Below are 27862 nucleotides of genomic sequence, written 5' to 3'. Positions count from 1 at the left end.
ACCACACGGTCTGGTAATAAAATATGTGTATTCTAATCATGGAATAAGAACAATAAAGGAAAAGGCAGCGTGTGGGTGATAATATCATACCATCCGCATAAAATAAAATGTTTGACTCAAGACACAATACCACAAGTCAACACTCACGGCCCACGGGATTGTAGTTTTCTAACGCAAAATGTAACTATGTAATATGGATGACGGACTACAGTGCCCACAATTCAGTGCGTGCACATGTATTTTTTCCCTTAGTCTCTGATATAATAGTTACCTGGATACGGATAGGCCGCAGTGTGTCGTTCATCCACATGATTTACACTGAGCTGGTGGTTTTGTCCTCACCGTGCGCCTTCACTAGTCACTGCCTGATGTTTACTTCTTTGGCGCGTCTTTGTTCGCTAACGTGAAATGATGCTGTGGCTTTTGGAGACTAATTTTCAGATCATCTGCAGTGTTAGCTTGACTGCTGTCTCGGTGCCAGCGCGAAATAAGCTCTAGCTTTAGCCTTTTAGCTGAAAGAAGCGTGCTCTCATTTGGTTCACTGTACTCTGGCTCCTTCATGATGGCGATGTTTCGAAGCATTGTTTCCGCCAGCAGCCAGCTCCGCCGCCCGCAGCAGCCTCAACCGGGACCTGGACCTGGACCCGGGCCTGGACTCGGCCCGGCTCCGTGCTCTGGGTCAGTGGTTCCTGTAGAGAACATTGAGAGTCAGTTCTCGTGTCCGATCTGCTTGGAAGTGTACCACAAACCTGTCAGCATCGCCAACTGCGCTCACACGTACGTAGAGCCTCCTCAGGTCTCTGTTTAGTACGAGATGTGCTCATTGAACGTGTTTACATTGTCAGATACTACATTATCTGCTGTTCTCTTGACTGCGACCTGATTTTCTACCATTGTATATCACGACTCATTGTTACGGACATTTTAACATTTTTAACACACCTGCTGCACTGAACCAATGTTAAATATTATATAAATCCATCTTATTTTTTACTGAAAACTCCTGACCTGTTTGTTTACATTGCCATTTTCTTTCTTTGCTGATGAATGTGAATTAATTTATCTTTTCTGGTGTTACTCTAATGTTACTCTAATGTTAGCGATGTAACATTTAAAATTGGCAACACTACCATTTATATATTCCGTGTTCTTGTGCAGTTTCTGTGCTGAATGCCTCCAGCCCTGCCTCCAGGTGACCTCTCCCCTCTGTCCGCTCTGTCGCGTCCCCTTTGACCCCAAGAAGGTTGAGCGTTCTTCTGTTGTGGAGAAACAACTGTCCTCCTTCAAAGCTCCGTGTCGTGGTTGCCGTAAGAAGGTACTGCCCCAGACCCAGAAAATGTCATATCAACTGGTGTCCTATAATATAACTGGAAGCAAAAGGGGATGTAAGATTTTGACTTTTATAGTTAACAGATTAATTTGTCCCATAATAACTGCCTAGATGCATATCACGAACCACATATTCAACTTTTGTTCCTGACACAATGAAAAAGGCTTTACTCAAACATGTTTTCTGACCAGACAAAACAACATGGTAAAGGGTCAGAAGTGCAAACTGCATAGCTCTTATAGCTCTATACCCTATATATAGTGGCTTAAAATGTCCTCACTTTACAGAACATGTGTATTTGTAGGTGGCTTTGGTCAAGATGAAGTCCCATATTGCATCGTGTTCTAAAGTTCAAGAACAGATTGCTAACTGCCCCAAGTTTGTTCCTGTTCTTCCCACTTCACAACCCATACCAAGGTGAATATAACAAAAACAGAAGTCTATAGTAAGTGTATGTAAACCATGTGCACGAATGTAATCAAATAATTTGTGCAAAACAAATCTAATAGTCTTTAGGTGACTGCTTGCTATTGTTATATTGCTGCAATGTTACTAATAAGCCATTAATTAACACTTGGTTTATTTATGTGTGCACATTTTGCAGCAATATTCCGAACCGTTCTACATTTGTGTGTCCATTCTGTGGAACCAGGAACTTGGACCAGCAAGAGTTGGTCAAGCACTGTATGGAGAACCATCGAAATGACCCTAACAAAGTGGTAAGAGCTAGCCTAGCCTAGCCTAGCGTCTTCCACATATTTTAAACAGGAAAAGGTCAATTTGATGCTGCTCCATAAAACTGTAAATATCCTCTATAATAATAATAATATTTTTATTATTATTATTATTATTATTATTATTACAGTGGTCCCTCGCTATATTGCTGTTCACTTTTTGTGGCTGGCTGTTTTGCGAATTTATTTTAGTGCTGTTTTTGTTTTGGTTTTTTGTTGGGTTTTTTTACAGTGTATGAACGCACATTGTATTCTGAGTCCTGATTGGCTAATGGACTGTCTCCTGTACAGTACAGAGTGCGTTCAGCCGAATTTACATAAATGTTCGATGCTAGCAGTGTGACTCTGAAACACCAGGGCGTCAAGAACACGTTGGAAGCCTCTAGTTGGGACGCCTTTGCATCTGAGGACAAACGCCTCCGATGCGCATCATGGATGCTCTGGAAGCACGTCATCTTGACGCGTGTCCAGAGCGTGCCTTGCATTCTGCGAGCGCCTTTGGATTTTTGTTTCTTTGTGAATGCAATAGACCAGGTTGAGAGAGTGACTTCAGTGGTTTTATTAAAATAAATAAAATAAAACCCATCGACGGAGGTGATCAGGTCTGCGGCAGCGTGTCTGGGTTCGTGACTAGCCTTTAAACTTGTCGGTGCACCCCGCATAATTAAGTTGCCGCTAGTTTGTGGCTGATGCCTTTCCACTTGTGACTAATGACGTCGCTTTGTCACTGGAGCATAGTGTCTGGTTGACGCTGTGCGTCAAATGCCAAAAAGTTCACCTTTTTCAACTTTTGGACACGCGAACAGAGCGTCTGATGCCTGGACGGTCAAGACACGCCGTGTCAACGCCAGATTCACCCTGCTCTGATGCTTTGAAATGCGCCACAGAAATGCAGCGTAGCCAAGACACGCGTCCACCATAGACTTGTAAAATGTAAAAGCGTGTAAAATAACATAAGGGCGACAGCAGCAATACGTTTTTTAAAAAGGATGCAAAAGGGTTGTAACCATTGTGCGGATGGAGTCTGCTTTAGCTTTGAGGATCAGTGACAGTAGGAAAAAGAACATTACCAGACACTACAGCAGAGCTGCGCAAGGATGGAGCGGCTCCAGGGCTCCTCTGACGTGGTCAGAGGAACGGTAAAATATGTCTGAGTCTCTATTAATCATTTCTTATGTGTCCAACCTTCTAGGTTGATCATTAAAATTAAATTTGTTACAGCATTTCTAAAAGCTTAAATACTGTGCTTATTTTTTTAAATCTATGAAGGTTTAAACTTTGAGAGTGTTTAAAAAAGAGAAATGTGAGAAAATGTTAATGCCTGTCTGAGAAAAGTGTATGAAGTGTGTGGTGAGGGGCTTTACAGCCTTAAAATATACAGCCTTAAAATATATATATATATATATATATATATATATATATATATATAAATTGTAAAAAATAAAGTTTTCTACTTCGTGGATTTCATTTATTATGTTTGGGGTTTTTTTTATGTAACCCCTGCGATAAAAGAGGGACCACTGTATACATTTTATTTATGTAGCGCTTTTCAGGACACTCAAAGATGCTTTATAGAACAGATATTAAAACGGGCAACAAACAAATAATACAAAGCTAAAGGTGCTGCAAATATAACAATGATTCATCATTCATTTTGATCACTGAACATAATAAACAAATATTCTGTGAATATTGTACGAAAAATAATAGTACGAACCCAACCCCTATTATTCCAGTTACTGTCTGAACATTTTAGTTTAAACACTTCCTGTATGATCTAATTTGTTTACTTGTGTAATTATGTACTGCTCGAGACTAGACTGTGTTTCTTGGGGACCTTAACCAAATTGACAACTATTCTTAAAGATTTGGATAATTATTTGTTCACATGTCTTGTGTACAGGTATGTCCTGTGTGCTCTGCGATGCCATGGGGAGATCCCACTTACAAAAGCTCAAACTTTCTTCAGCATCTGCTTCACAGGCACAAGTTCTCCTATGACACCTTTGTTGTAAGAGCCATGTTTTCTCTGCTTAGTCTGCTGTGTAATAGTGCTTGTGAGATGAGGCCCTTTAAGATTCTGTTTGTATCTGTCTGCAGGACTATAGCATTGATGAAGAGTCAGCTCTGCAGGCAGCTTTGGCCTTGTCCCTGGCTGAAAACTGATATTGTTTTCATCAGTCTGTCATTACAGAGCTGAGGTTGTGGACTCGCCGGACGTTTCCAAAGTTGTGTCATGTTGGATTCATCATCAGTTGGCCTCTTCACTGCCCAAAGCTTTAGGTCACAGTACTGATCGCCTGAAGTCTCTCACAGCATGCAAAATGACCCATCAGCTCACAATCCTAGGATAACTCATCTGTTTTGGATTAGTCAAAAGCCATTTGACAAACTATAATTATATAATAGTAAGAGTTATTCCTCCAAGCAACTCTTTGAAAGATGTGTAAACAACAGTGAATATGCAATATAAACAATGGTAACTTTCAAAGTGGTTACTTTGGCAATACAAGCTACACTAAGAGTAGCATGTCAGTGGTGTTCATAGTTTGAAATATTTGTTTGACTGTTCTGGCCCAAGTGAAGCAGGAGGACTGACCTCACCATAATCATTATCACTGAATGCAAATAATTTCGTCAGACTACGTGAACGCAATAACATTCATTGCCACATTGCTCTTCACTTAACCCACTTTTTATCCTTGTGAATATTTGCACTTTTTATATTAGACTGACATCATTGTGACAAATCTTGAGTGTTGAAAGTGAGTGTCCACCTTTCACGTATCTCAGTATTTTTATGATACATCCGTCAAATAAAATGGATACAAGATATCTATTTTTTTGAAAAATTATTACTTTTCACACCACTGGAGGTGGTGGCTACCGTGTTACAATTTTCTGAGGACATTGTGTTTCTGTAAATACTTGAAATGCCATCACACATCAAATGAACAGACTGTACTGAGTAAAGTGTACGAATTGTTTGAGCAGGGGGCCATATGCACCTTGGAGTAAACTAGGAAAATGTTGGGTTTGCAATTTTAATTTGTTTTGGGGTTTTTTGTTCATTTTAAAGTTTATGGAAATATTGTAAATTGCTTAAGGCACCATCATTTGTCTTCTTGTTGGTTTGTTATATCGAATGCATGTGCCATTCCAGATGAGATATCTGCAACTAGAATATGTACTGTTACGTGGGACAAAGATTTGTTGAAGTATCAGAAATCACTCTTCAGACATTTGCCCATGGCCTCTCCATGTCTGTCTGGCTCACATTTGTATGCAAGTTACTTAAATTGTACATGTTTTACTCCTGCTTTCGCCTTACTGGCCCTACATTTTGTTTTTTGATTTTTTTTTTTTTGTTTGTCATATTTTTTTCCATAGTAGTTTGTATAGTCCCTGTGCAGTGTATTTTCATGAATGCTCCATGACAAATTGAACTTGCTGCTGTCTTTTAAAATCTGAATTTAAAATTTATCTTATCCAATTCACTTCTTAACATTAGAGTGCATGTTATAGCAACATGTAATGCCACTTACTACAGAGAGAGTTGATTAAGTCTGTAGCACAGCATTTTATGTAAATTTTTGTTACATAATTTAAGCATACTAAACTTATGAAATACTCAAGGGTCGCTTTATTCAGAAGAGCCTTTTAATCCCTTTGTGTTATTTTATCACTGTGCTATTTTAGAATATAAGCCTATTCATAGTTACAGAGTAAAGTTAGCTTCAAATTCACAGGTTTGGACTTCTGAGGTCAATAGCTCATAAACCCAAAAATGCAACATTGTAGGTGCACTGCAACCACTACTCTCCCAATTTTCATTGGAATATAACTAGTTATGATAATAAATATCAATATTCAACAGCACTAATAGATAATGACTATGCATCAACTACAACCTTTATGTTACCATCTGAAGATTTATGATGAAATATGCTGAATTATGAATATGAATTTTCAATAGGGTTTACATTATTTGGTGTAGCCCTAGCAATATTATATGACAACATCCATCTACTACTGCTGTGAATTTCCTGACAATAACTACTGTAAAAGCTATGGAAATGAATATTCATAATGAACCATATTTCATCATAAAAACAACAACAAAGCTTGAGATGGTAACTTGCTATGTTATAATGAAAACTGTGAAAGTAGTGATTGCAGTGCATCCACAATGTTGCATTTATTGTGTAATTCAATTTTTGTGGCTCTGTGGGCTTTTCCTTTGCAGCTATTGGAAATTACCATTTTAGTATTGCTGCTTGTTGACGCTTTCCTCAGCTTCGGCACAATGTATCTCACTGCACCCAAAATATGCATCTGATTTAAAAAAAAAAATAAATAACCCAGAACAGAAATTTAACTGGCCTTGGCTCGGACGGGCACACAGCAGGTGAAGGCTCCAGGGTGCCCACCACCTCAATAGGCTGGAGAATGCCCGCCACAGCACCCCTCTTCGAAGTGACAAGCATGGAACCAGGATTGAAGACTCGGCTGAGGAGCCCTGGAGATTTACGACAGCATGGGCCAGCAAAGCACAGTGCCTTTGAAGTTCTTGGTTGGGCTGAGCAGCATATTCCCACAGGAGGTCGGGCGGAGGTGTGAGAATCCCAGCAGCATTTACTCCCGACCAGACTCCAGGACAGTGGTGCGGGCGAGACGGATCCCATGGGTGATTGCAGCCAAGCATCTGGGGTCATAAAGTAGGACCTTCTCATCGAAAAGGGTGATCTCCCTGTGGCCGTAGTCGAGTCAGGGATGCCCCAGGATCACCTCAGTGCTTTCAGCAGTGTCAGTCATGATAAAGTTTCCTTCTCCCCACCAGCACTGGCAGCATGACTTCTACAAGGATAGCTAAACCCTTTGGAGGATCTTGGCAATGAATGATTTACAAGGAGCCTGAACTGTACTGGAAGAGAGTTGAAATGGTGCAGGGGTAGTACATTTCTTCTAGAACCAGAGTCCAAAAGAGCACAAAGTTGTAATCCGTGTATCATTATCTGTACGCACATCTTCTTGGCCTTTACTACAAACAATAATTGCACTAGTGTCTGGATAGGGGTTCAGTATTAAACTCACTTGCTTTTGCTGAGGTCGGCATAGGAAGGGGCACTGTTCCTGTGTCTTACACCTCAAAAGTTTTGGCAAACAACCTCACCTGCAGTGACTTTGCTGAACTCTGTTGTGGCTGAAAGGAAGTTATCGTTGCACACCTTGGGTGATCACAAACTGAAGCAGTTGTATTCTCAAACACTAGCTGCTCTTGTCGCCAAGACCCACTCATTTGGATTACGGCTCTGGCGGCTTTCTTGGAGGCCCCGTGCCAGTGTGCGATGTCATACGTCTTGGACAGAGTGCAGGGCTCTCCTCGAGTAACTTCTGGACAATGTGAGCATCGGTCATGGCGTTAGTGAAAATAGTGAAAATGAGTGGCGGTGCGGTAGACATGACGCACTACATTTTGTTCTGTTTACGGCCTTGATCACAGACACTGCACTATGAGCCACCTGAGAGCCATGAGCCACCTGAGAGCCACCTGAGAACCACTTGAGAGCTATGAACCACCTGAGAGCCATGAGCCATCAGGTTGGTCGAGAGCCCTTGGCTGCACACAGGCAGCAAACACACAGTGCACCTTTTCTCCTTTACAGCCCAACTCCAAACACTTAACTGTCCCCGCGAACCGGGGAGGTCGGCTCGAGGTCAGCCGCGTTCACACTGCACTCGCGCGCTCTGGGGGCTCCACACGCGCTCTGGAGCCTACAGAACGGGTGTTGAGCCTCCAGAGCGCGAGTTGAGCCTCCAGAGCTCGAGTGGAGCCGCTCTTTTAAGTTTAAAGTTTCACCTTTTCACATCTGGCTAGTGATGGCATATCAGAAACGTAATTTAAAAAGAGTTTAAGAAAATGTTTCATATGTCACGGTAATGTTTGATAAACACTCAGTTGCTGGACGTTTCACTGAATTTTAACCCATGTTTAAATTTATTTACATTTTCGAAGGTGCACAAATGTAATTTTTAAAGTAATGCACGGTCATAATGTTCAGTTTTATGTATGCATAAGGTGGAGGCTTTAATACAAGCCCTTTTGGTTTATTTTGCCTCTTCCTGCACCTGCAGTGTGTGTGTGTGTGTGTGTGTGTGTGTGGGGGTGTGTGTGTGTGTGTGTGTGTGTGTGTGTATATATATATATATATATATATATATATATATATATATATATATATATATATATATATATATATATATATATATATATATATATATATATATATATAGGCCATGTTATTGTTATATGTTATATAAGTGCAAAAGAAACAGAAACAGATGAAATAAAAAAGACATATACTGACCTAGCTAATCATAGTGTGAAAACGACCTCAGAGTTTTGCGTTTATGAACTATTGACCTCTGAACTCCGAATCTGTGATTTTGATGCTAACTAGACAATAGAGCCTATGAATAATATAGGCTGTCCCCGCTGACTAGTGTCCCCCCACCCCCCAGCTGACTAGTGTCCCCCCCTCTCCCCTCTTCTTATTGCCACCCCCTGCCCTTGCATTAAGGTTTTATGACAAATAGTAAATCATAGTAAAACATATATTAGAATATATACAGTATCCATAGTTTACTGTCATTAAATAAGTCTGAAAATGAAAAATCATTCCACCCCTCCCTGTTGTTACACATTGGTTTAGTCCGTTGCTCCGGCACTAGAGTAAAACACCAGAGTAAATTCAGAAGAAGCGTTAGAACAGTGGAAAATCCTTTTATGGTTGTATCACTCCAGCTCTGAAGGGGTCGCTACAGTGTACATGATGCTTTTTCAAATGTGTAGATTCAGCAAGAAATCTGAGCCCCCAAGAAGTCCATCTGTCTGTGTCCTACCGAAAGCAGCGCTCAAGTCACGCACTCGCGGACGACACGGCGTCTTCATCGACGTGCATTCATGTGAGTACAATATTTCTGTGGGGGAAGAAAGGCTCGAGATTGTGGACGACTGGTCAGATCTTATATTTCCAAGGCACTGAGTGGTCACTGCACTGGCCTGAGTGGTCACTGCACTGGCCTGAGTGGTCACTGCACTGGCCTCAGTGGTCTCTGCACTGGCCTGAGTGGTCACTGCACTGGCCTCAGTGGTCTCTGCACTGGCCTGAGTGGTCACTGCACTGGCCTCAGTGGTCTCTGCACTGGCTTGAGTGGTCTCATGCGTCAGCGGTTTGGTGACATCAATCAGTGTTGACTGGTAACAAATTATGAATTACTTTGTTCATTTATATAGATAAGCTTCGTTTGAAACTGTAATAAATCATTACCCTATGGTGCGCCTACCTACATGCAAGGAATCAAATCAAAATATTTAATTACGGTGAGAAAGGCATAACCTACACAAGTATTGATGCTTGGCATGATGGTTATTCAGGCCTGTAGATGTTCATTTAAGTAAACAAGAAACCTTATATCTTCTTTTCGAACGCACCACCACCGCCTGTCACCCTGAGATATAATATCACTTATACACTGCATCACTTTCCTACTTCTCTTATTTGCCAGAGACCATTTAACAATGACAACATCATGGAGCGACCGTTTGCAGAACTACGCTGACCTGCCTGCCAACATGGATGGAGTAGCTTTGAAGAAGTATACGCGTGAGGCCCATCACAGGTCTGTTGTCCATCTTGAATCTGCCCACATCACACAAACATAGTGACTGCCTGTTCTTCTTGGTTGTCCTGCATGGCCGTTTAGGCCTCTGTCCCTCCTGCCCATCAATATAGAGAATGTCACACATTTTTTTGGTGCTCACACTGCTCAATAAATTGTTTTAAATGTAGTAGGTCAATTCCCTTTATAAAATGTAAAATATACTTAATGATCTATATTAAATGTATGCCTATATTAGTTCTATATTATAGAATGTAAAAAATAGCCTCCTACTTAGTTAAAACATTTTATTTAAAAGTTTAAACACTGTGAATCCGCCCGTCTTCCATGTCATGTGTGAAAAGTATATAGATATAGTATATATTTATTAGCAAAACATTTACTTTACATATTATGCCATTTTCTCTCTGTTTATGTATTGTAATCATGTCCTCATACCTTTGATAGCTTTTGAGAAATACTTTGGACGTATACTCACATGGGCTCATTGGAACATCTTGATAAGAATATGCGATTGATTTAATGCTTGGCAATGTTGTAATCTTAGTTCCACTTGTTTGTCATAGAAAGTCATAATGCTGAAACCGGAAGTGTGGGGCAACAGGAAACCATGCTCACAAAATGTCCTCTTTATTATTGCAGACTAAACATGTTACTTTCTTCAGTCTCAATAGTTAAATTGTGTTTAGTGTGCCCCAACAGTGCTGCTCATTATGGCCTTCCTGATCATCCCAATTTGCTAAAATACATGTTGTAGTAAACAGTTGTGTATTCTGTGTTAAAAAGCTTTCCACGGGAGCTGGCTCATCCAGCCATGAGGTATGCCGGCCTTGTCTTGTTTTTTTTTTGTCACTGAAGCTCATGTACTTGTTTGTGAGTGTGGACCTCACCTCCATGGAACCCTTTGGCACATGGACATGTGGATGCTTCTTTGCCCTTCATAAAAAACCTCCCATGTTCATTTCATCTCTTAAACTAGTGTGGTTGTAAGATGGGTTTGATAATGACCTGTTGTCTTACTACAGAAAAGATTACTCCAGTTTGTCTTTTTCATTATGTTGTCTTTTGTAGAGTGTTTGTGAACAGAAGCTTGGCTATGGAGAAGATCAAGTGTTTTGGTTTTGACATGGACTATACTCTTGCAGGTGAGGTTATTCTAATTGTAAATGTAATTTCTCCCACTGATGTCATGTGACCTTCAGCCAAGCCTTGTATATGAGACGGTAACAAGTATGGTTGTGATGTAGACATTCAGTTATTGTAGACCATACACTTGTCTGCACTACTGAGTGTGGCTAGTTATAATATAATAAGCTGTTTCATAAGCTGCTTTCAGTGTTCTGCACTATGTTTGATGAGAACATTGCTTTTAAATATTGTCAGCGAGGAAGAGATGGGAGCGGTCAGCATTAGATTTTCCTAAAGATATGCATTTATGCATGTAGTTAACTCACTAAGGATGTGTCTTTTGTGCGTACTATCCGTGTTTGCAGTATACAAGTCCCCTGAGTACGAGTCACTGGGTTTTGACCTGACGGTGGAGCGCCTTGTGTCCATTGGATATCCTCAAGAATTACTCAATTTTGTGTATGACCCCACCTTTCCTACCAGGTGAGAATATAAAGTAACTGCAACAAACCATGTGAGTATTTTTGTATGCATTATTTTAGCTAGTGTCCTCTGTGTTGCAGGGGCTTGGTTTTTGACACCTACTATGGAAACCTGCTCAAAGTGGATGCTTATGGGAACATCCTTGTCTGCGTGCATGGATTCAACTTCATAAGGGGGTACATTATATTTTGTGTATTGTTTATCGAAACGGCTTTGGCCCATATGTAACCATAATGTTCCACAACATTGTTGTTGTTGTAAGTTATTAAAGTGTGGGATTGGTCATTGTAACTGAGTGATTATTTTTTGTGATATATCATATTTATATTCACGTACCTAAATTTGACACTCCAAAAATGTTGTTCCTTGCAGACCAGACATCAGGGAGATGTATCCTAACAAGTTCATACAGCGTGGAGACACTGATCGCTTTTACATCCTCAACACACTTTTCAACCTCCCAGGTAAGACAAGCATATCTGGAACTCACACCATTCTTTGGCTTTGGAATAGTCCAATCATTATTGGACTTTTTTTGTTTTGTGTTATTGCATTGTTCAAATTTTGTTGTGATCTACATTGTGTCATTATCAGTAATGACCATTGTTATCTTCCAGAAACCTACCTTTTTGCCTGTTTGGTCGACTTCTTTAGCAACTGCTCCAGATATTCCAGGTGCTTCACAATCATAACTGCTACGAATTTAAAATGTGACCAACTTATAAATGAGGAGAAAATTAAAATTAAGCCTCCATTTTAAAATTGCAAAAATACACCACCATCTAAGAGGCCAAATTTTATCTCGGTTTTACGTAGCATGTTTCTTTGTACATGTTCTTTTTTGCCCATAAACTGACACACAGGACACTAGTTATTTAAATAGGTGTAAGTGTTCACATTGTACTTTAACTGTTGTTATTTGGGGGTTTTTAGCTGTGAAACTGGCTTTAAAGATGGAGACCTTTTCATGTCATTCAAGAGCATGTTCCAGGATGTTCGAGATGCTGTGGACTGGGTTCATTTCAAGGTAGCTCTTTTTTCAAGGTTTTCTGGTGACACTACATTCCTTTGAGATGGGCTTGTTTTATCACAGGGATCGTTGAAAGAGAAGACTGTTGAAAACCTGGAGAAGTATGTGGTCAAAGATGTAAGTTCACATCTCTGACGCAAAAGGATTGTAGATTATAGCAGTTCAAATTACAGTATACTCGAGACACAATATGAAGCATACTGGAACCAAAACAATATAATAGTATTAAACATGTGGATAAAATCTGCTTTTTTTTCTTTTATGTAATGTTTATATTGTGTATTTTTTATAACACAAAGCCAAAGCTTCCTCTTCTCCTGAGTCGCATGAATGAAGTTGCTAAAGTTTTTCTGGCTACCAACAGTGATTACAAATATACAGAGGTGGGACATTCATCTTAACAGTTTACAAATGCTACATAACATTGTCATTCCTGTAGTCTTTAATTCAGTTCTAATTATTTGTTTTTTTAACAGAAAATAATGATGTACCTTTTTGACTTTCCTCATGGACCAAAGGTAAGTTTTGATTTGATGGGTGGGCTTATAAACTTCACTCAACACCTGTAATAAATATCTTCCATATGTTTGGGTGACGAGTTTAAATACTCAAGGATTAGATGACAAAACAAATCGAATAAATAAGTAAATAAGTTTAAAGCCATACTGTGGAAGTTTCATTTAGGATTTTTTATCAGAAGATATATTGTTAGTAAACACTGGGAAACATAGTTTGTGACGTGTGGATGGCTGTGATAGCTATCATAAAATGCATTCATATTTAGTCTACATTTCTAAATCAAATCTCCACAAGTACAACAGAACAAAAAAAGCATCTTATTCATATTTTTTGTACTGCTACCCAGTCAGGGACACCCCACAGGCCTTGGCAGTCGTATTTTGATCTGATCTTGGTGGATGCTCGCAAACCTTTGTTTTTTGGAGAGGGGACAGTGCTGCGCCAAGTAGACACAGTGAGTGGCTCAACAACACCACCACTTCATTCCATTTATCCCATAGATCGTTAACATAACTGAGTGTGTCTCATGTTTCAAAAAGGCTTCAGGTCGTCTAAAGATTGGAACATACACCGGACCCCTGCAGCATGGCATTGTCTACTCTGGAGGTAGAGATCTCAACATAATGTTTAAAGAGCAGTGTCAATTGACCTCTACTGTTTTGACAAGGTAGCAGAGATGATAAACCATAAAATAAATAAATCATATTTATGGTCATCGCTTTAAATAGGACCATAATTAATTTATACAAAGACCAAGAAACAAAATCTGGAGATAAGCTAATTCAAGGAGACTAAACTGCCAATAAAGCGAGGAAGTTAGAACTAGTGGGGCTGCTCTTACCTGAATGCCGTTTCAATCCATCCAGGTTCGTCAGACATTGTGTGTGATCTACTAGGAGCCAAAGGAAAGGACATTATTTATATTGGAGATCATATTTTTGGCGATATTCTCAAATCTAAGAAGCGCCAAGGGTGGAGGACATTCCTGGTGATCCCAGAGCTTGCCCAGGAGCTTCACGTGTGGACGGACAAAAGCTGTGAGTCAAAGAAATACGCCATTGCTTTTTTGTAGTACATTTGTATGTGCCTGGGGTGATGCTTCTGATTCTGTTTAACAGCTATATTCGAAGAGCTTCAATCTCTGGATTGCTTTCTCGCTGATCTTTACAAGTGAGTGTCTTTCCATTGTGGGAGAACCCGGTTAAACCCAGTAATCGTAGTTTGTTTTTTTTGTTTTTAATGAAAGTTAATTAGACATCATATACCTTCACTGTGTTTCTGTGCACAGACATTTGGACAGCAGCAGTAATGAACGTCCAGACATCAGCTCTCTTCAGAGACGCATCAAGGTATGAAATCTTCATTCCAGTTCTAGTAGATGTCGTGTAATGTTTTATCTTTGTCTTTACCAGAAAGTGACTCATGACATGGACATGTGCTATGGAATGATGGGCAGTCTGTTTCGCAGTGGATCCAGACAGACCCTATTTGCATCTCAAGTGATGCGTTATGCCGATTTATATGCAGCCTCCTTCATCAATCTGCTGTACTATCCCTTCAGCTACCTGTTCAGAGCAGCCCATGTATTGGTGAGCACACTGGCTTCATTTTCATTAAAAACAATGATAATGTAATATTGCCTTGGTCCTGTTATTGTCCTGGTACTTGGAAAGTCAAATATTTACCAGTTAAATCTTATGTTGCATTTGACATGTGACCAGATGCCTCACGAATCAACAGTGGAGCACACCCACGTCAGTATCATGGACACAGAGTCTCCCCTCGCCACAAGGAATCGCCATGAGCTGGACCTGCGGGAGGAGTGTAAGCGGCACCAGCTGACCCGCTCCATCAGCGAGATCCAGCCTCCACATTTCTTCCCCACTGCGCCGCAAGAAATCACACACTGCCATGATGAAGACGATGATGAGGAAGAAGAGTAGAGAACTGAAAGCAGGACTATTGAACTATGCTATCCATTAAAATGAAGCACACTGTCTTGGCTCTGATATGAGGCAGCAGCAGCACGTGCAGTATTTTCATTCGTTGTGCTACTTTTATGTGCCATATCCACTGTCATTAACATTTCACCCATCTGTAAATTCATTTTTTAAACTAATTTTATTTTTTTGTCTACAAATAAGGCATAGAAGTTAATTTCTGTTTTATGTACATATTTTTTACAATTTTCATTTGTTTGAATTTTTTAATAATTTCACTATTTATTTCTTACTTTTCTATGTAACTCTCTTTGCAAAGTTAAACTAGTAAAAAATGCCAAAGCCTGTACTGTTTGCACATTGTATTGTATGCCTGCATGTTTGTGACGTCTGTCCGTTTGGTCACACTTATTGGTACTGTTTCCGTAAAAGAGGTCTTGAAAGTTCCGTATTATTGCCAAAAGCTTAGATGAAAATAACTGCTTTGTTAAACAGTTTAAAATACTGTAATTTTTGTACCTGTTGTTGAAATAATTTTGCACCGTTTTCAGCCCTTAGATTAGCATCCATTTTGAGCAAGATTACTAGATTAATGCAGCTAGGGGCATAGTACCAGCCTTTGGCCATCCTGCTTCAGTTACTGTTTGTGCTGCTGAACTGTCTCACTCCTGACTGATGTGAATATAATAAATAAGCTTAAAATGTGAATTAATTGTAGTGATTGTCTTGAGTTTATTATATTATTTGAAATAAATTTTCAATGAAGAGACATGTGCCTTTCTATTGATACTTTGTCTCCATTTTGGCTGAATATTAAATTAGATTTTATTCAATCAGCTCATATGGTCATTACCAAAGTACAGTAAGTGTACAAGTCAAATATAAAATTCTGACATAAATGGTAAAGCTGCTTTGTGTACAGTTTGAATTTATAGAAATTAAATCATTTGAGTTTCAAACCTACTTTAGTTCAGAGGCTGGCAAGCAATCTGTCCCTGGACAGTATCCTGAGACCTTGGCTTTGTGATAAGACACAGTGATTTTATAAAGAACATTATTTTGACTCAAGGATAATGAGTTGATGAGAGTCTGATGGTGGGATCTCTCAAAGCCTCTGTTGTGCACAGAGCAGTCAAGTAAAACACGTGCAGCGATTGCTCACGGCACAGGGACGTCTGGGACACGCAGGAGGTCAGGCAGCTGCCAGGCCTTCGGGCTGCAGATAACTGTTCTTCAGGTCTTCATTAATACTACTGTTTGGATGGCTTTATTATTTTATCAGTTAAGTGAAAGGAAGACTATCCAGTTCCAAACAACCTAAGAAAAATGTGCAACCAGATCATCAACTTCTTTGAGAAAAGTTCTTTAAGTCCATTCTTTGATGAGGTTTGTTACGTGATCCTTGGTATTGGGACTCACTTTAACAGATGCCGCAGTTGGTCCTGCAAATTTTTTGAGTGCTCCACACTGAAAAGAGAGAATACATCTGTTAAAGCACTATGTTGGCTGACAGAAGACAGTAGTGTCCAGACTTACTTTTTCTGGATAGCCTCTTGCCTGAAAGAGAACGCAATAATGTGTTACACACATGGACAAAATTGTTGGTACCCGTCGGTTACTGAAAGAAAAACTCACAATGGTCAGAAATAACTTGAATCTGACAAAAGTAATAAAAATTTTCTGAAATTTATCCAATGAAAGTCAGACATTGCTTTTCAACTATGCTTCAACAGAATTATTTAAAAAAATAAATTCATGAAACAGGCCGACAAAAATGATGGTACCCTTAAATTAATATTTTTTTGCAAACTTTTGAGGCAATCACTGCAATCCAACGATTCCTATAACTGTCAATGAGACTTCTGCAAGTCTCACCAGGTATTTTGGCCCACTCCTCACGAGCAAACTGCTCCAGTTATCTCAGGTTTGAAGGGTGCCTTTTCCAGATGGCATGTTTCAGCTCCTTCCAAAGATGCTCAATAGTATTTAGGTCAGGGCTCATAGAAGGCCACTTTACAATAGTCCAGTGTTTTCCTCTTAGCCATCCTTGGGTGTTTTGGGTCATTGTCCTGTTGCAAGACCCATAACCTGCGACTGAGACCAAGCTTTCTGACACTGGCCAGCACATTTCTCTCTAGAATCCCTTGATAGTCTTGAGATTTCATTGTACCCTGCACAGATTCAAGACACCCTGTGCCAGAAGTAGTAAAGCAGCGCCAGAACATAACAGAGCCTCCTCCATGTTTCACAGTAGGGACAGTGTTCTTTTCTTGATATGCTTCATTTTTCCGTCTGTGAACATAGAGCTGATGTGCCTTGGCAAAAAGTTCCATTTTTGTCTCATCTGTTCATAGGACATTCTCCCAGAAGCTTTGTGGCTTGTCAACATGTAGTTTGGCAAATTCCAATCTGTCTTTTTTATGATTTGTTTTCAACAATGGTGTCCTCCTTGGTCATCTCCACTGATGTTCCTTGAGCTTGAAGTTCACCTTTAATATCTTTAGAAGTTTTTCTGGGCTCTTTTGTTACCATTGGTATTATCCGTCTCTTTGATTTGTCATCAATTTTCCTCCTGCGGCCACATCCAGGGAGGTTGGCTACAGTCCCATGGATCTTAAATTTCTGAATAATATGTCCAACTGTAGTCACAAGAACATCAAGCTGCTTGGAGATGGCCTTATCGCCTTTACCTTTAACATGCTTGTCTATAATTTTCTTTCTAAACTCCTGAGACAACTCCTCTGGTCCATGTTGAGTGTGGTACACACTATGTCACCAAACAGCACAGTGATTAGTTGTAGCCCTATATATAGGCCCACTGACTGATTACAAGATTGTAGACACCTGTGATGCTAATTAGTGGACACACCACACATGTCCTTTGTTCACGTTATTTTCAGTTCTTTCTAGGGGTACCATCATTTTTGTCCAGGCCTGTTTCATGAGTTTATTTTTTTAAGTAATTTTGTTGTAGCATGGTTGAAAAGCAATGTCTGACTTTCATTGGTTAAATTTAATAGAATTTTTATTTATAATTACTTTTGTCAGATTCAAGCTATTTCTGTGACCATTGTGAGTTTTTCTTTCATTAACCAAAGGGTACCAGCAATTTAGTTGTGAAAACACTTAGCCATTTATGAATTGCATGATCCTTACTGATATTGCAGATGTGTTGTGATGATAGACATTTTTCTTAGGCTCTGAAATAAGAGAATTACATATTGCTGATGAATATACTGAAAATAGGTAATTAATGCAACTAAAGAAATGAGGAAAATAAGGTCATGTGACCTATTGTGTAAAATGCTTTACAATGATACTCACATCTTCAGAGTGCAGGATAGCATCCTCCTGAATCACCATGTTACGTGCTGCCTGTCCCAGGAGCTAGACAAACAAACATCTGCAGTCATTACACTTAAAACTAAAGGGAGATTCACTTCTTTGTCTTTTTTTTTTTTCACCTCCTGATTGTGGGACTCACCCCCTGATTCACCTCCTGACTGTGGGACTCACCCCCTGACTGCGGGACACAGAGAGGGGCTCACCTCCTGACTGCGGGACTCACCTCCTGACTGCGGGACTCACCTCCTGACTGCGGGACTCACCTCCTGACTGCGGGACTCACCTCCTGACTATGGGACTCACATCCTGACTACGGGACTCACATCCTGACTACGGGGCTCACATCCTGACTACGGGGCTCACATCCTGACTACGGGACTCACATCCTGACTACGGGACTCACATCCTGACTACGGGACTCACATCCTGACTGCGGAACATGATTCGCCTCCTGACTGTGGGACTCACCCCCTGACTGCGGGACACAGCCCCTGACTGTGGGACTCACACCCTGACTGCGGGACACAGAGAGGGGCTCACCTCCTGACTGTGGGACTTGCCCTCAGATTACAGGACCTGCCCCCTGACTGCAGGACTCACCTCCTGACAGCGGGACTCACCTCCTGACTGCAGGATATGGAGAAAGGCTCATCTCCTGGCTACGGAACTCACCCCCTGACTGCAGGACTCACCCCCTGACTATGTGACTTACATCCTGACTGGGGGACACGGAGAGGGGCTCGCCTGCTGACTGCGAGGCTCACCTCCTGACTGCGAGGCTCACCTCCTGACTGCGGGACTCACCTCCTGACAGCAGCACACAGCCCGTGATTGTGGGACTCACCTCCTGACTGCGGGACACGGAGAGGGTCTCCCTTCCTGACTGAGGGACTCACCCCCTGACTGCGGGACACGGAAAGGGACTCACCTTCTGATTGCGGAACTCACCTCTTGACTGTGGGACTTGCATCCTGACTGCAGGACTCACCTCCTGACTGCAGGGCATGTGGAGGGGCTCACCTCCTGACTGCAGAACACGAAGAGGGGCTCACCTCTTGACTGCGAGACATGGAGAAGAGCGCACCTCCTGACTGCAGGATTCACCTCCTCACTGCGGGACATGGAAAGGGACTCGCCTCCTGACTGCGGGACTCACCTCCTGACTGCGGGACTCACATCCTCACTGCAGGAATCAGATCCTCACTGCGGGACTCGCCCCCTGACTGCGGAAGATGGAGAGGGGCTCACCTGATACCTGGAATTCTCCTCCTCAGTGCGAGACATGGAGAGGGGCTCGCCTCCTGACTGCGGGGCTCGCCTCCTGACTGCGGGGCTCGCCTCCTGACTGCGGGGCTCGCCTTCTGACTGCGGGGCTCGCCTTCTGACTGCGGGGCTCGCCTTCTGACTGCGGGGCTCGCCTTCTGACTGCGGGGCTCGCCTTCTGACTCACCTCCTGACTGTGGGAAACGGAGAGGCACTCACCTCCTGACTGCGGGACACGGAGAAGTGCTCGCCTCCTGACTGCGGGACTCGCCACCTGACTACGGGACTAACCTCCTGACTACGGGACTCACCTCTTGACTGCGGGAGCCTTTGAGCACCTGGCGGGTCAGGGCCATCACGTCGCCGCTACACGAGCCCACTTTGTCAGACAGCAAACCTTTGACAGACTGACCGAACCGCGGCTGTGGATCAGAGGAAGCCATCAGGGACATTTTCTACGGATTCTAATAAAGAAACAAAAAGCATGTACAAAAAGACAAAACGTCAACAAACGACTTCCTCGATGAACTCATGTGCGTCGCTCAAACTGCGCCGTGAGGCGATAGCGCCGCCAGTGGAATGATGGTGAATTCCGTTTGTATTCTCTTCCTGTTAAGTTTTTTAGGCCTGTGTGTGCCCTTTACAAAGGTTAGCAAAGTTTGCGTTTATGGAAGACTGTTACTTTTACTTTACTACATCTGATATCTTTTAATTTTTATTAAGAATTAGACCCATTTTTGAGACCTGTTGAAATGACTGAGGGATTATTATTATAACAGTAGATTATTAGACGAGTACTTCAGTACTTAATAGTTTTTGCCCCTGTATGTGTACTTACCTAACGTGATTTTTAAACCATGAAAAATTAAGTTGCCTATTTAAACCTATTCAACTAGTCTCTAGGTCTCACAAACACCAAAGACAGAAAGTGACACACAATGGACCCTTGAACAGCCAATCAGGTCTCACCCCAATGTGATAGTGAGTCACATGACTCACGGCTCACCTTGTATTAAGTAAAATGATTTATAATTCGATGCAGACAGTACTGTCTGAATTTAGTAACAAAGTTCAGTTTTTTACAATACACTTTCCGGAGGGGAAAAAAAAAAAAAAAAGATTTTACTCATTCATGAGAAAAAAGTTGGGTATTTCGGCTTTAAGCTAAATTGAGTAGCCTACTTCACCCAGTGTGGAAACCTATTGTTTCCTTTGTTTGCTGCAAAATTTATAAATTTATTTTTTTGTTACTCTGTTGTATAAATCATTTTTTATTCATTGCATTTGAATTTCACTGACTCCTAGGCCGTGTCTTGGAGCGATTCAGATGGAGTCTACGACACATCCATTGAAGCTTATCTTGTTTAATTTGGCTCAGCTTTAAATATTCAGACTCAAGGATGTGACATTGAAGGAGGCCTATAAAAAAGAGAGTGTGTAGAACAGGGTGCAGCTTTGTGATATAACACCGGTACTATGACTCTTCTCTGGTGTTTGTTTGCCATTGTTCTCTTCAGCCTGGCAGCACTGTCAGTGTTGTGGGCATCTCGAGGCACCTCCCTGGAACCCCCCCAGCTCCCATCTCTGCCCCTGATCGGCAGCCTGCTCAGCCTTTGGGGTCCACACCCTCCGCATATTCTTTTTCAGGAGCTACAGGCCAAGTATGGGGCCATATACTCACTGAAATTGGGCTCTAATAAGGTCATCGTGGTTAACCATCACACACATGCCAAGGAGGTTCTCCTCAAGAAGGGCAAGATATTTGCTGGAAGACCTCGGACAGTGAGTACATCATTTATTGACATACTATTAATAAAATCTGTGTGGTTCCATAATCAGCACAACGTGTTTGAGTTTCCCTTTTTCTGCTCTGGTTTTGACTTTGATTATTATTATTTTTTTAATTCAGCTAATTTACCATACAGTTCCATTCACTTTCATTTCATTCATACTTCTTTTTTTGGTATCTACTGTTTCCAGATTAATATATGTCTTAACTGCTGACAGGTGACAACAGATCTACTAACCAGAAATGGAAAGGACATTGCCTTTGGGGATTATAGTGCCACCTGGAGATTCCACAGAAAAATAGTGCATGGAGCTTTATGTATGTTTGGAGAAGGCTCAGCTTCCCTCGAAAACATCAGTGAGTGAAAACTTTTCTTGTGACAGTCTACATGTATGTTGATGTTTTAACTGATCTGCGCTGCTGTTCTTGTCAGAACTCCCTTGAAAAAGCGATTAGTATTCTCAGTGAGACTTGTTAAATAAAGGTTAAACCAAAAAATAGAATCACAGTAGAAATCTCATTTTATCTGTCATTCCAAGTCCTCATTTAGAGCGGTAATGACAATTATAAGTATTGAACTATCCTCTGCATTAGTAAGTAAGATATTAGAAGGCTTTAAGGCTGCTCAGTTCTAATGTGGTCTTGGTTGGATGTTGCTGAATATGTTCACTTCTATCTAGACTGCATCCTTCAGTCTACAGTGGCTTTATGGTTTTGGTTAAGATATGAGGATACTTTGAGTGATATTCTCTATATGTGTCCTATTCTCAGCTTGTACATATGTTTGTGCACAGTTTGCGCAGAGGCCCAGTCCCTCTGTACCCTGCTGTCAGAGGCGACTGCAGCTGGCCTGTCTCTGGACCTTTCTCCTGAACTCACTAGAGCAGTCACAAATGTTATCTGCACCCTGTGCTTTCACTCATCATACAGTCGTGGCGACCCTGAGTTTGAAGCTATGTTGAGCTACAGCCAGGGTATCGTGGATACTGTGGCTAAAGACAGTCTGGTGGACATCTTCCCTTGGTTACAGGTATTTCCACATGAAAACCTTATCTAAGTCTAAACCCCTAAAGTCCTGGTGCCCTCTAGACAACACACCGTTTCAGAGTAAACTTTAAACATGTACAGGGCTGTGAACACACCTGTATACTGACTGTTTATTATAAGCAATTCCACTGATTGATTTGAGTTCATAATTTTACTATAGCAGAGTTATAAGACCCATAATAAGGCCTAGAACAAGCAAATTATTTTTATTGTAAGAAGGAAATTTCTGAATAACTGAATGATATGCTGTTATGTTCAATCAAGAATACCCCTGTCCTATCTTAAGCAGAAAAGAATGATATTACATTAAAAGTCTAGTTTGGATGGGGCCCCATTGTAATGTTTTGTGTTGCAGATGTTTCCCAACAAAGACCTGCAACTTCTCAAGCAGTGTGTGTCTATCAGAGACCAGCTCCTTCAGAAAAAATATGATGAGCACAAGGTGAGTCCCCTGTCATTACAGAATCTCACGGAGTCTCTGCATTTTATCTTATGGATAAACGGCTGTGAACTGCTGCTGGGAGTAAATTGGCAGATATTTTATGTGTGGTAGGCAGACTACAGTGACCATGTGCAAAGGGACCTGCTGGACGCACTGATCCGGGCCAAGCGGAACGCTGAGAACAACAACACCATAGAGCTGAGCCTGGGACCGGGGGGCCTCACTGATGACCACTTGCTCATGACAGTGGGGGACATTTTCGGGGCTGGAGTGGAGACCACCACCACAGTGCTCAAGTGGGCTGTGGCTTACCTCATCCACCATCCACAGGTCAGTGATCACTCCAGTGCTATGGGAGGTACCAGCACCTTTGTCTTTTCTCTAAAAGAAAAAAATATAAATGTATAAGCAGTTTTTGATTATACACTGTGTGCAGGTACAGAAGCAGATTCAGGAGGAGCTGGACCAAACAGTAGGGCTGGAGAGGGCCCCTCAGCTTAGGGACCGGGGCAGCCTGCCATACCTAGAGGCCACCATCAGAGAGGTGCTACGCATTCGCCCTGTGTCCCCTCTGTTCATCCCCCATGTGGCACTCAGCAACACCAGGTACAAACAGTCACATTTAGATTTGTTGTGATTCATAACCTCCATTATCACAATATGAATCAATATGAAAAAGACATGCATGTAACAGATTTACACTCCTTTTATTTAATATTCTAAACGTAGATGTGGCTCTGTAAGAGCCAGTTTATTCTCTGAGAGTGACACCTAGTGTTCAAACAGTCAACTACTCACATTTGCCTGTGTGTAGAGTGAATAAACCATCAAAGAGGGAGCTTCAAATGATCAGTGTACTGAGAGCTGACTTGAATACACACAGTTGTAAAATATATGTGTAAATATTTTAAACATGCACAATCAATCCAACCTTCAATTTCTACTTTTTATGCCAATATAAAATACTTGTTAAGGATACTCATGATTTGGCAAATACTAGAAAAGCTAGAAGAATAGAAAAATCACAGACATTGCTTTGAACTATAATAGCTAAAGTGGGCTTAATCAAAATTTCTGAAAGATAATGATGACAATACCCACTTTAATTTGATTGTCTCACTCACAGCATTGGAGACTTCAATGTGACAAAAGGCACTCGCGTGGTGGTTAACCTGTGGTCTCTGCATCACGACCCAAAAGAATGGCCCAACCCAGACAGCTTTGAGCCTGGTACGTACAGTAAAAATGCCAACCAACTTAACTTTTCTGCTGGGGGTCCACCACCTGCTTGTCCAGGTGCATCCATCTTATTCACCTGTAACTTGGTCTGGTTTGTAGTTACGTGCTTGTCTCCATTGAGAAAGGCAAGCCATATTGTGGAACATTCCAGCCAAACCAATAATATTTTCATGGAGAAACAGGTGATGGACCCTCCATCGGATGTTACACAGTCTTAGGTGTAGAAAGCAAATGATATGCTAGGTATAATTACTGTTAATACATAGACTTTTGAAAAGACCTATAGTAATATATATTTCTATATTTTCTTTTTAAAATAACATATTTAATAGGGAAGTGTGGCTCTTGCACCGCCTTGGAATATAAACTTATCACATTGTAGAATCAGAAAGCTACCAGCACACTTATGCACAATCACCTGTCTTTGTGTCTACAGCTCGCTTCTTGAACAGTGAGAGCAGTCGACTGGTCATTCCCTCTCCTAGTTACCTGCCCTTCGGAGCAGGTCTCAGGGTGTGTTTGGGTGAGGCTCTGGCCAAGATGGAGCTGTTTCTGTTCCTGTCCACCATGCTGCAGCGCTTCACTCTGGCTGTGCGCCCCGGAGATCCCCTGCCCAATTTACAAGGCAAATTTGGAGTAGTACTGCAGCCCACCAAGTACTTTGTGAGTGCCCTGCCCCGTCCATGCTGAGACGGACATAAGAGCCTGGATTAAGTGATGTTTTGATGTTTGAATACTCAACATGAAGCGAACAGTAACAATGAAGATATGGGAAAAACATGGAAATCATTATCACTGTATAAGAACTCATTTTAATATTGTGCAACTCTAATTTCTGAACCACATTTGTTTAACAAAATGCTACATAAAGAAACAAATTATATTAATTTGCATATGTGATAACTGTTAGCTAAATGAGCACTAGGCAAGCGCCACTGTATTTCGTTATCACTGAAATGGCTTATTTTCTCTCTTTAGCAAGGTTAATCTTGGTCATTTTATTCTCTGAATGTATGCATTTGTTTTTTGTGCAATGTTAAAGAAGTATTTTTAGATATGAGAAGACTATGGATGACAGTTTTTTACAGTTTCATAATTACAAAAGAAAGAAATCGCTATGAATTTCAAAACTTGTCTAATTTACACAGTTATTATTTGATGACTAAAAGCACTATTATTTTGTAAAATAATTGTTTGAACTATCAAAAAGTTGGGATCCTTGCTCATAAATTGTCTAAATTTTAGTTGAATCTTGTGTAGCCTATTGATAACATAGATTCAATTTTAGAATTACAATTAAAAATCTACATACTGTAAATTTTAACCTTTTGTTTTGAGCTTTTCTTCACAGATTGTCACTTGACCGATGTAACATTATGGCAAATAAATAAATCCAACCAAATGAAAACATTTGAAAAATATGAAAACCTGTCAAATTTAGATTTAACTGAATCTAAATATTGAGAGCTTAACTTGGTAGACACATTCAGGTGAGTTCGATCTACAGGTGAGTTAATTTGTAATTTAAAGAAGTGCTTCTCAAATTGTATTAAAGTCACTAATAATGTTGATAGTAAGATGAAAAAATGAAAATAGAAACGTGTAGAAAATGAAAGTTCAAATAAATAGATAGTAAACCGAAGACATCTGGATGTGAACTGCTAGATCTCGCTATGCCTCCGGGGCCACTGCTGTGAGCGCACAATGACAGTCCAAGCCTGCAGCAACTAGAGGTCAGTCACATTTGATTATTACTGCTATATGACAACGTTGTTACAGGAAGGGTCTTGAAAATAAATCGAATTATACATTCACAATAAATACAAATAAATAATTGCCAATAACTGTGTATATATGTACAAATGTGACTTACACAGGAGTTGACAAAAGCAGCAATGGCACAGCCTCTCCTCCAGCAGGGGCCTGACATGTCCCTGTGGTTGTTGGGAGTCCCTTAAACTGGCATCTACTAAACAGTACAATACACCACTTATTATTTGTTTTTTATTAGCACTATTACCAATATTCCAAAATAGCTGCCACTCCCAACTGAAATGAACTTACACCAATGTCTACCAAACCAAACCAGTCTTGTCAGCTGCATAAAGCAGTTCATTTTACAGAGCAAAATTGATCTAAAAACTGCAGAACTGATAGATCCTTGTGAAAGAAATACAACTTTAGAGTAATCTAATAATGAAGGGAAACCGTGACATGGTTATAAATCAACTGCATAATATGTAACCTATACAGTGACCATTATTCTGAGAAATCATGTTATGTATAAAATATAACAAACATTATAGAAAATGTCTTAAATGGCATGGCTAAATGAAGAAATTACCTTTGCAGGTGTAGTTGTGGTTACGTGGTTGATCCAAGCATGTTTTGTCCAGTGCTGCCTGTAAAGAAAAGTGACACTGAACAGTGTGCACATCTTACAACTCTGACAGCCACCCTGCCTCCACCAGTGTCCAGGACAGTCATGAGACAAATGCTCAGCTACACTAGCCCTAAATTTTATAATAGGCTACAATATAGAGCCATCATTGGCACATCAGGGTCCTCTGTGCCTTCTTTGATGAGCCTATATATGCCTTTTCTGTAGCTTAGTTGTGTACAAATTATGAAAGTAACTCGTGGTCCAAACATCTGGATAGTTTGAATAAACCTTCTTAAAGTGCCACACTGTACACTAGTCATTATTCATTCACACCTCACTTCAGATCATGGATAGATCTACTGTTTGTTGCAGTTGTTGAAATGTCTGAAATATTCGTGATCTTGTGTCTTCTGGTTCCTGCTCTGACAAATTAAGCAGGGCCTGTGTAGCAGCCTGGTGATGGACCATTCACTGGTTCAAATCTCGTTCACGCACTTCAGAGTTGAATGCAATTCTGGGGCCTTCTGGTTGCACTGATGTAGCCCTATACATAATTACATAATCAATGGTGTTTATTTCACTCAATTAGTGTAGATTGTGTAGAGTATATTGTTTTTGTAGCAAAAATGCCAAATTTTATATATATATATATATATATATATATATATCTACAAAATAGATTATAGAGAACTGCAAAGTCGCTCTCTAGGGGTGGAGAATAAAGAACGTAAAGTAGGCTATGCCATTTTAGAGAGAATCTGTACTAGGCCATATGATCTCACAAAAACATATTCAATACTTTTTCCAGTCCTTTTTAGTGTGCTTTTGAGTTGCATTGCCCTTTGACCTGCTGCAGACCTATGTGAATGAGTTGACTAGTTCTAATAAAGTATGCATAATATAATAGTGTGTGCAGTAATAACAACAAACTCATATTCCTCTGTTGACCAGGTTTCTAACAATTCTGTGTTTCAAGTGATAAGTTTTCTTTTTGTGCTGATAGTCACCATCTTGAGGGTTGCACTGAAAACTGAGCACTTTTAGGGCCCCATCTGTCAACCTTATCCTGAATCAGAATCACCAAGGCAAGTGATAACAGCATCGTATATTTTTAGAAACAAATCAGATAAGAGTTTAAAATTGTTCCATTTTAATCTCATTAAAAGACATTTTTGTCAATATGTCAATATATCAAAATGTTTTGTCAAAATGTGTTACTGGTCATTAAAACGTCATGAAAAACAATTACAAAAATACATTTATGTTGCTTGTAGCCATCTTATGTGCTTCTAATAAAATAAACTTCTGGAATATAAATTGATAAGTATTTTTCCATTTCTAGTTCTCTGGTGATGATTTTAAGAGTGGTTCCTCCACAAAGACGTGCCTACTGCGGGTGTGCAGATTTGAGCTGGGGCCTCTGTTCCCGTTTGCTGGTCTCATTGGGGTTGGTCTGTTCGAGCTGGGGAGCTTCAGAACATTCAGCCAACAAAGAAAACACATTGTT

At 40.7% G+C, this 27862-nt stretch overlaps 4 protein-coding genes across 5 annotated transcripts; 3 read left to right on the top strand and 1 right to left on the bottom strand.

The window, feature by feature from the left end:
* The first annotated feature begins 250 nt into the window (after positions 1-250).
* On the top strand, positions 251-4899 carry LOC117382928 (E3 ubiquitin-protein ligase RNF166). The gene is made up of 6 exons (XM_033980170.2): positions 251-777; positions 1159-1315; positions 1635-1747; positions 1935-2049; positions 3968-4075; positions 4165-4899. Exons 1-6 carry the CDS (start codon positions 560-562, stop codon positions 4228-4230), a joined length of 777 nt encoding a protein of 258 aa, XP_033836061.1. The 5' UTR covers positions 251-559; the 3' UTR covers positions 4231-4899.
* Positions 4900-8830: 3931 nt separating this feature from the next.
* On the top strand, positions 8831-15610 carry nt5c2a (5'-nucleotidase, cytosolic IIa). Of its 2 annotated transcripts, XM_033979640.2 has the most exons (19): positions 8912-9030; positions 9634-9747; positions 10534-10566; positions 10819-10892; positions 11241-11358; positions 11439-11534; positions 11731-11822; positions 11976-12033; positions 12292-12385; positions 12452-12505; positions 12688-12771; positions 12865-12906; positions 13254-13361; positions 13447-13513; positions 13774-13944; positions 14026-14077; positions 14196-14256; positions 14320-14496; positions 14629-15610. In XM_033979640.2, the coding sequence occupies exons 2-19, from the start codon at positions 9647-9649 to the stop codon at positions 14848-14850; spliced, it is 1704 nt and encodes a 567-aa protein (XP_033835531.1). In that variant the 5' UTR covers positions 8912-9030; positions 9634-9646; the 3' UTR covers positions 14851-15610. The 2 variants fall into 2 exon arrangements, with proteins under 2 accessions (XP_033835532.1, XP_033835531.1); XM_033979641.2 differs by lacking the exon at positions 10534-10566 and having other exon boundaries at positions 8831-9030.
* A 67-nt stretch (positions 15611-15677) lies between these two features.
* borcs7 (BLOC-1 related complex subunit 7) lies at positions 15678-20009 on the bottom strand. Its single transcript, XM_033979642.2, has 5 exons — positions 19767-20009; positions 18172-18234; positions 18004-18047; positions 16384-16404; positions 15678-16314 (listed from the first exon to the last, which is right to left on the bottom strand). The coding sequence occupies exons 1-5, from the start codon at positions 19905-19907 to the stop codon at positions 16263-16265; spliced, it is 321 nt and encodes a 106-aa protein (XP_033835533.1). The 5' UTR covers positions 19908-20009; the 3' UTR covers positions 15678-16262.
* Positions 20010-20931: 922 nt separating this feature from the next.
* LOC117382854 (steroid 17-alpha-hydroxylase/17,20 lyase) lies at positions 20932-24735 on the top strand. The gene is made up of 8 exons (XM_033980093.2): positions 20932-21237; positions 21463-21601; positions 22039-22274; positions 22647-22733; positions 22845-23063; positions 23170-23339; positions 23860-23963; positions 24409-24735. The coding sequence occupies exons 1-8, from the start codon at positions 20932-20934 to the stop codon at positions 24660-24662; spliced, it is 1515 nt and encodes a 504-aa protein (XP_033835984.1). The 3' UTR covers positions 24663-24735.
* Positions 24736-27862: the final 3127 nt, after the last annotated feature.

Source organism: Periophthalmus magnuspinnatus, chromosome 15, assembly GCF_009829125.3.
Source record: "Periophthalmus magnuspinnatus isolate fPerMag1 chromosome 15, fPerMag1.2.pri, whole genome shotgun sequence".
In the NCBI taxonomy this organism is placed as follows: domain Eukaryota; kingdom Metazoa; phylum Chordata; class Actinopteri; order Gobiiformes; family Gobiidae; genus Periophthalmus; species Periophthalmus magnuspinnatus.
The sequence above is the reverse complement of the archived record's forward strand: the minus strand, read 5'-3'. Positions and strand labels throughout refer to the sequence as shown.

What these genes read in the sequence shown, in the direction of transcription:
- LOC117382928 (XM_033980170.2), top strand. Translation starts at nt 560, where the DNA reads ATGATGGCGATGTTTCGAAGCATTGTTTCCGCCAGCAGCCAGCTCCGC. An exon ending in GTCGTGGTTGCCGTAAGAAG is followed by an intron (nt 1,316 to 1,634) that starts GTACTGCCCCAG and finishes GTGTATTTGTAG; the next exon opens with GTGGCTTTGGTCAAGATGAA. An exon ending in TCTCCTATGACACCTTTGTT is followed by an intron (nt 4,076 to 4,164) that starts GTAAGAGCCATG and finishes ATCTGTCTGCAG; the next exon opens with GACTATAGCATTGATGAAGA.
- nt5c2a (XM_033979640.2), top strand. Translation starts at nt 9,647, where the DNA reads ATGACAACATCATGGAGCGACCGTTTGCAGAACTACGCTGACCTGCCT. An exon ending in CACACTTTTCAACCTCCCAG is followed by an intron (nt 11,823 to 11,975) that starts GTAAGACAAGCA and finishes GTTATCTTCCAG; the next exon opens with AAACCTACCTTTTTGCCTGT. An exon ending in ACTTTCCTCATGGACCAAAG is followed by an intron (nt 12,907 to 13,253) that starts GTAAGTTTTGAT and finishes ACTGCTACCCAG; the next exon opens with TCAGGGACACCCCACAGGCC.
- LOC117382854 (XM_033980093.2), top strand. Translation starts at nt 20,932, where the DNA reads ATGACTCTTCTCTGGTGTTTGTTTGCCATTGTTCTCTTCAGCCTGGCA. An exon ending in ACATCTTCCCTTGGTTACAG is followed by an intron (nt 22,275 to 22,646) that starts GTATTTCCACAT and finishes TTTGTGTTGCAG; the next exon opens with ATGTTTCCCAACAAAGACCT. An exon ending in CCCAGACAGCTTTGAGCCTG is followed by an intron (nt 23,964 to 24,408) that starts GTACGTACAGTA and finishes TTGTGTCTACAG; the next exon opens with CTCGCTTCTTGAACAGTGAG.
- borcs7 (XM_033979642.2), bottom strand. Translation starts at nt 19,907, where the DNA reads ATGTCCCTGATGGCTTCCTCTGATCCACAGCCGCGGTTCGGTCAGTCT. An exon ending in AAGGCTCCCGCAGTCAAGAG is followed by an intron (nt 18,235 to 19,766) that starts GTGAGTCCCGTA and finishes TTGTTTGTCTAG; the next exon opens with CTCCTGGGACAGGCAGCACG. An exon ending in CAAGAGGCTATCCAGAAAAA is followed by an intron (nt 16,315 to 16,383) that starts GTAAGTCTGGAC and finishes CTCTCTTTTCAG; the next exon opens with TGTGGAGCACTCAAAAAATT.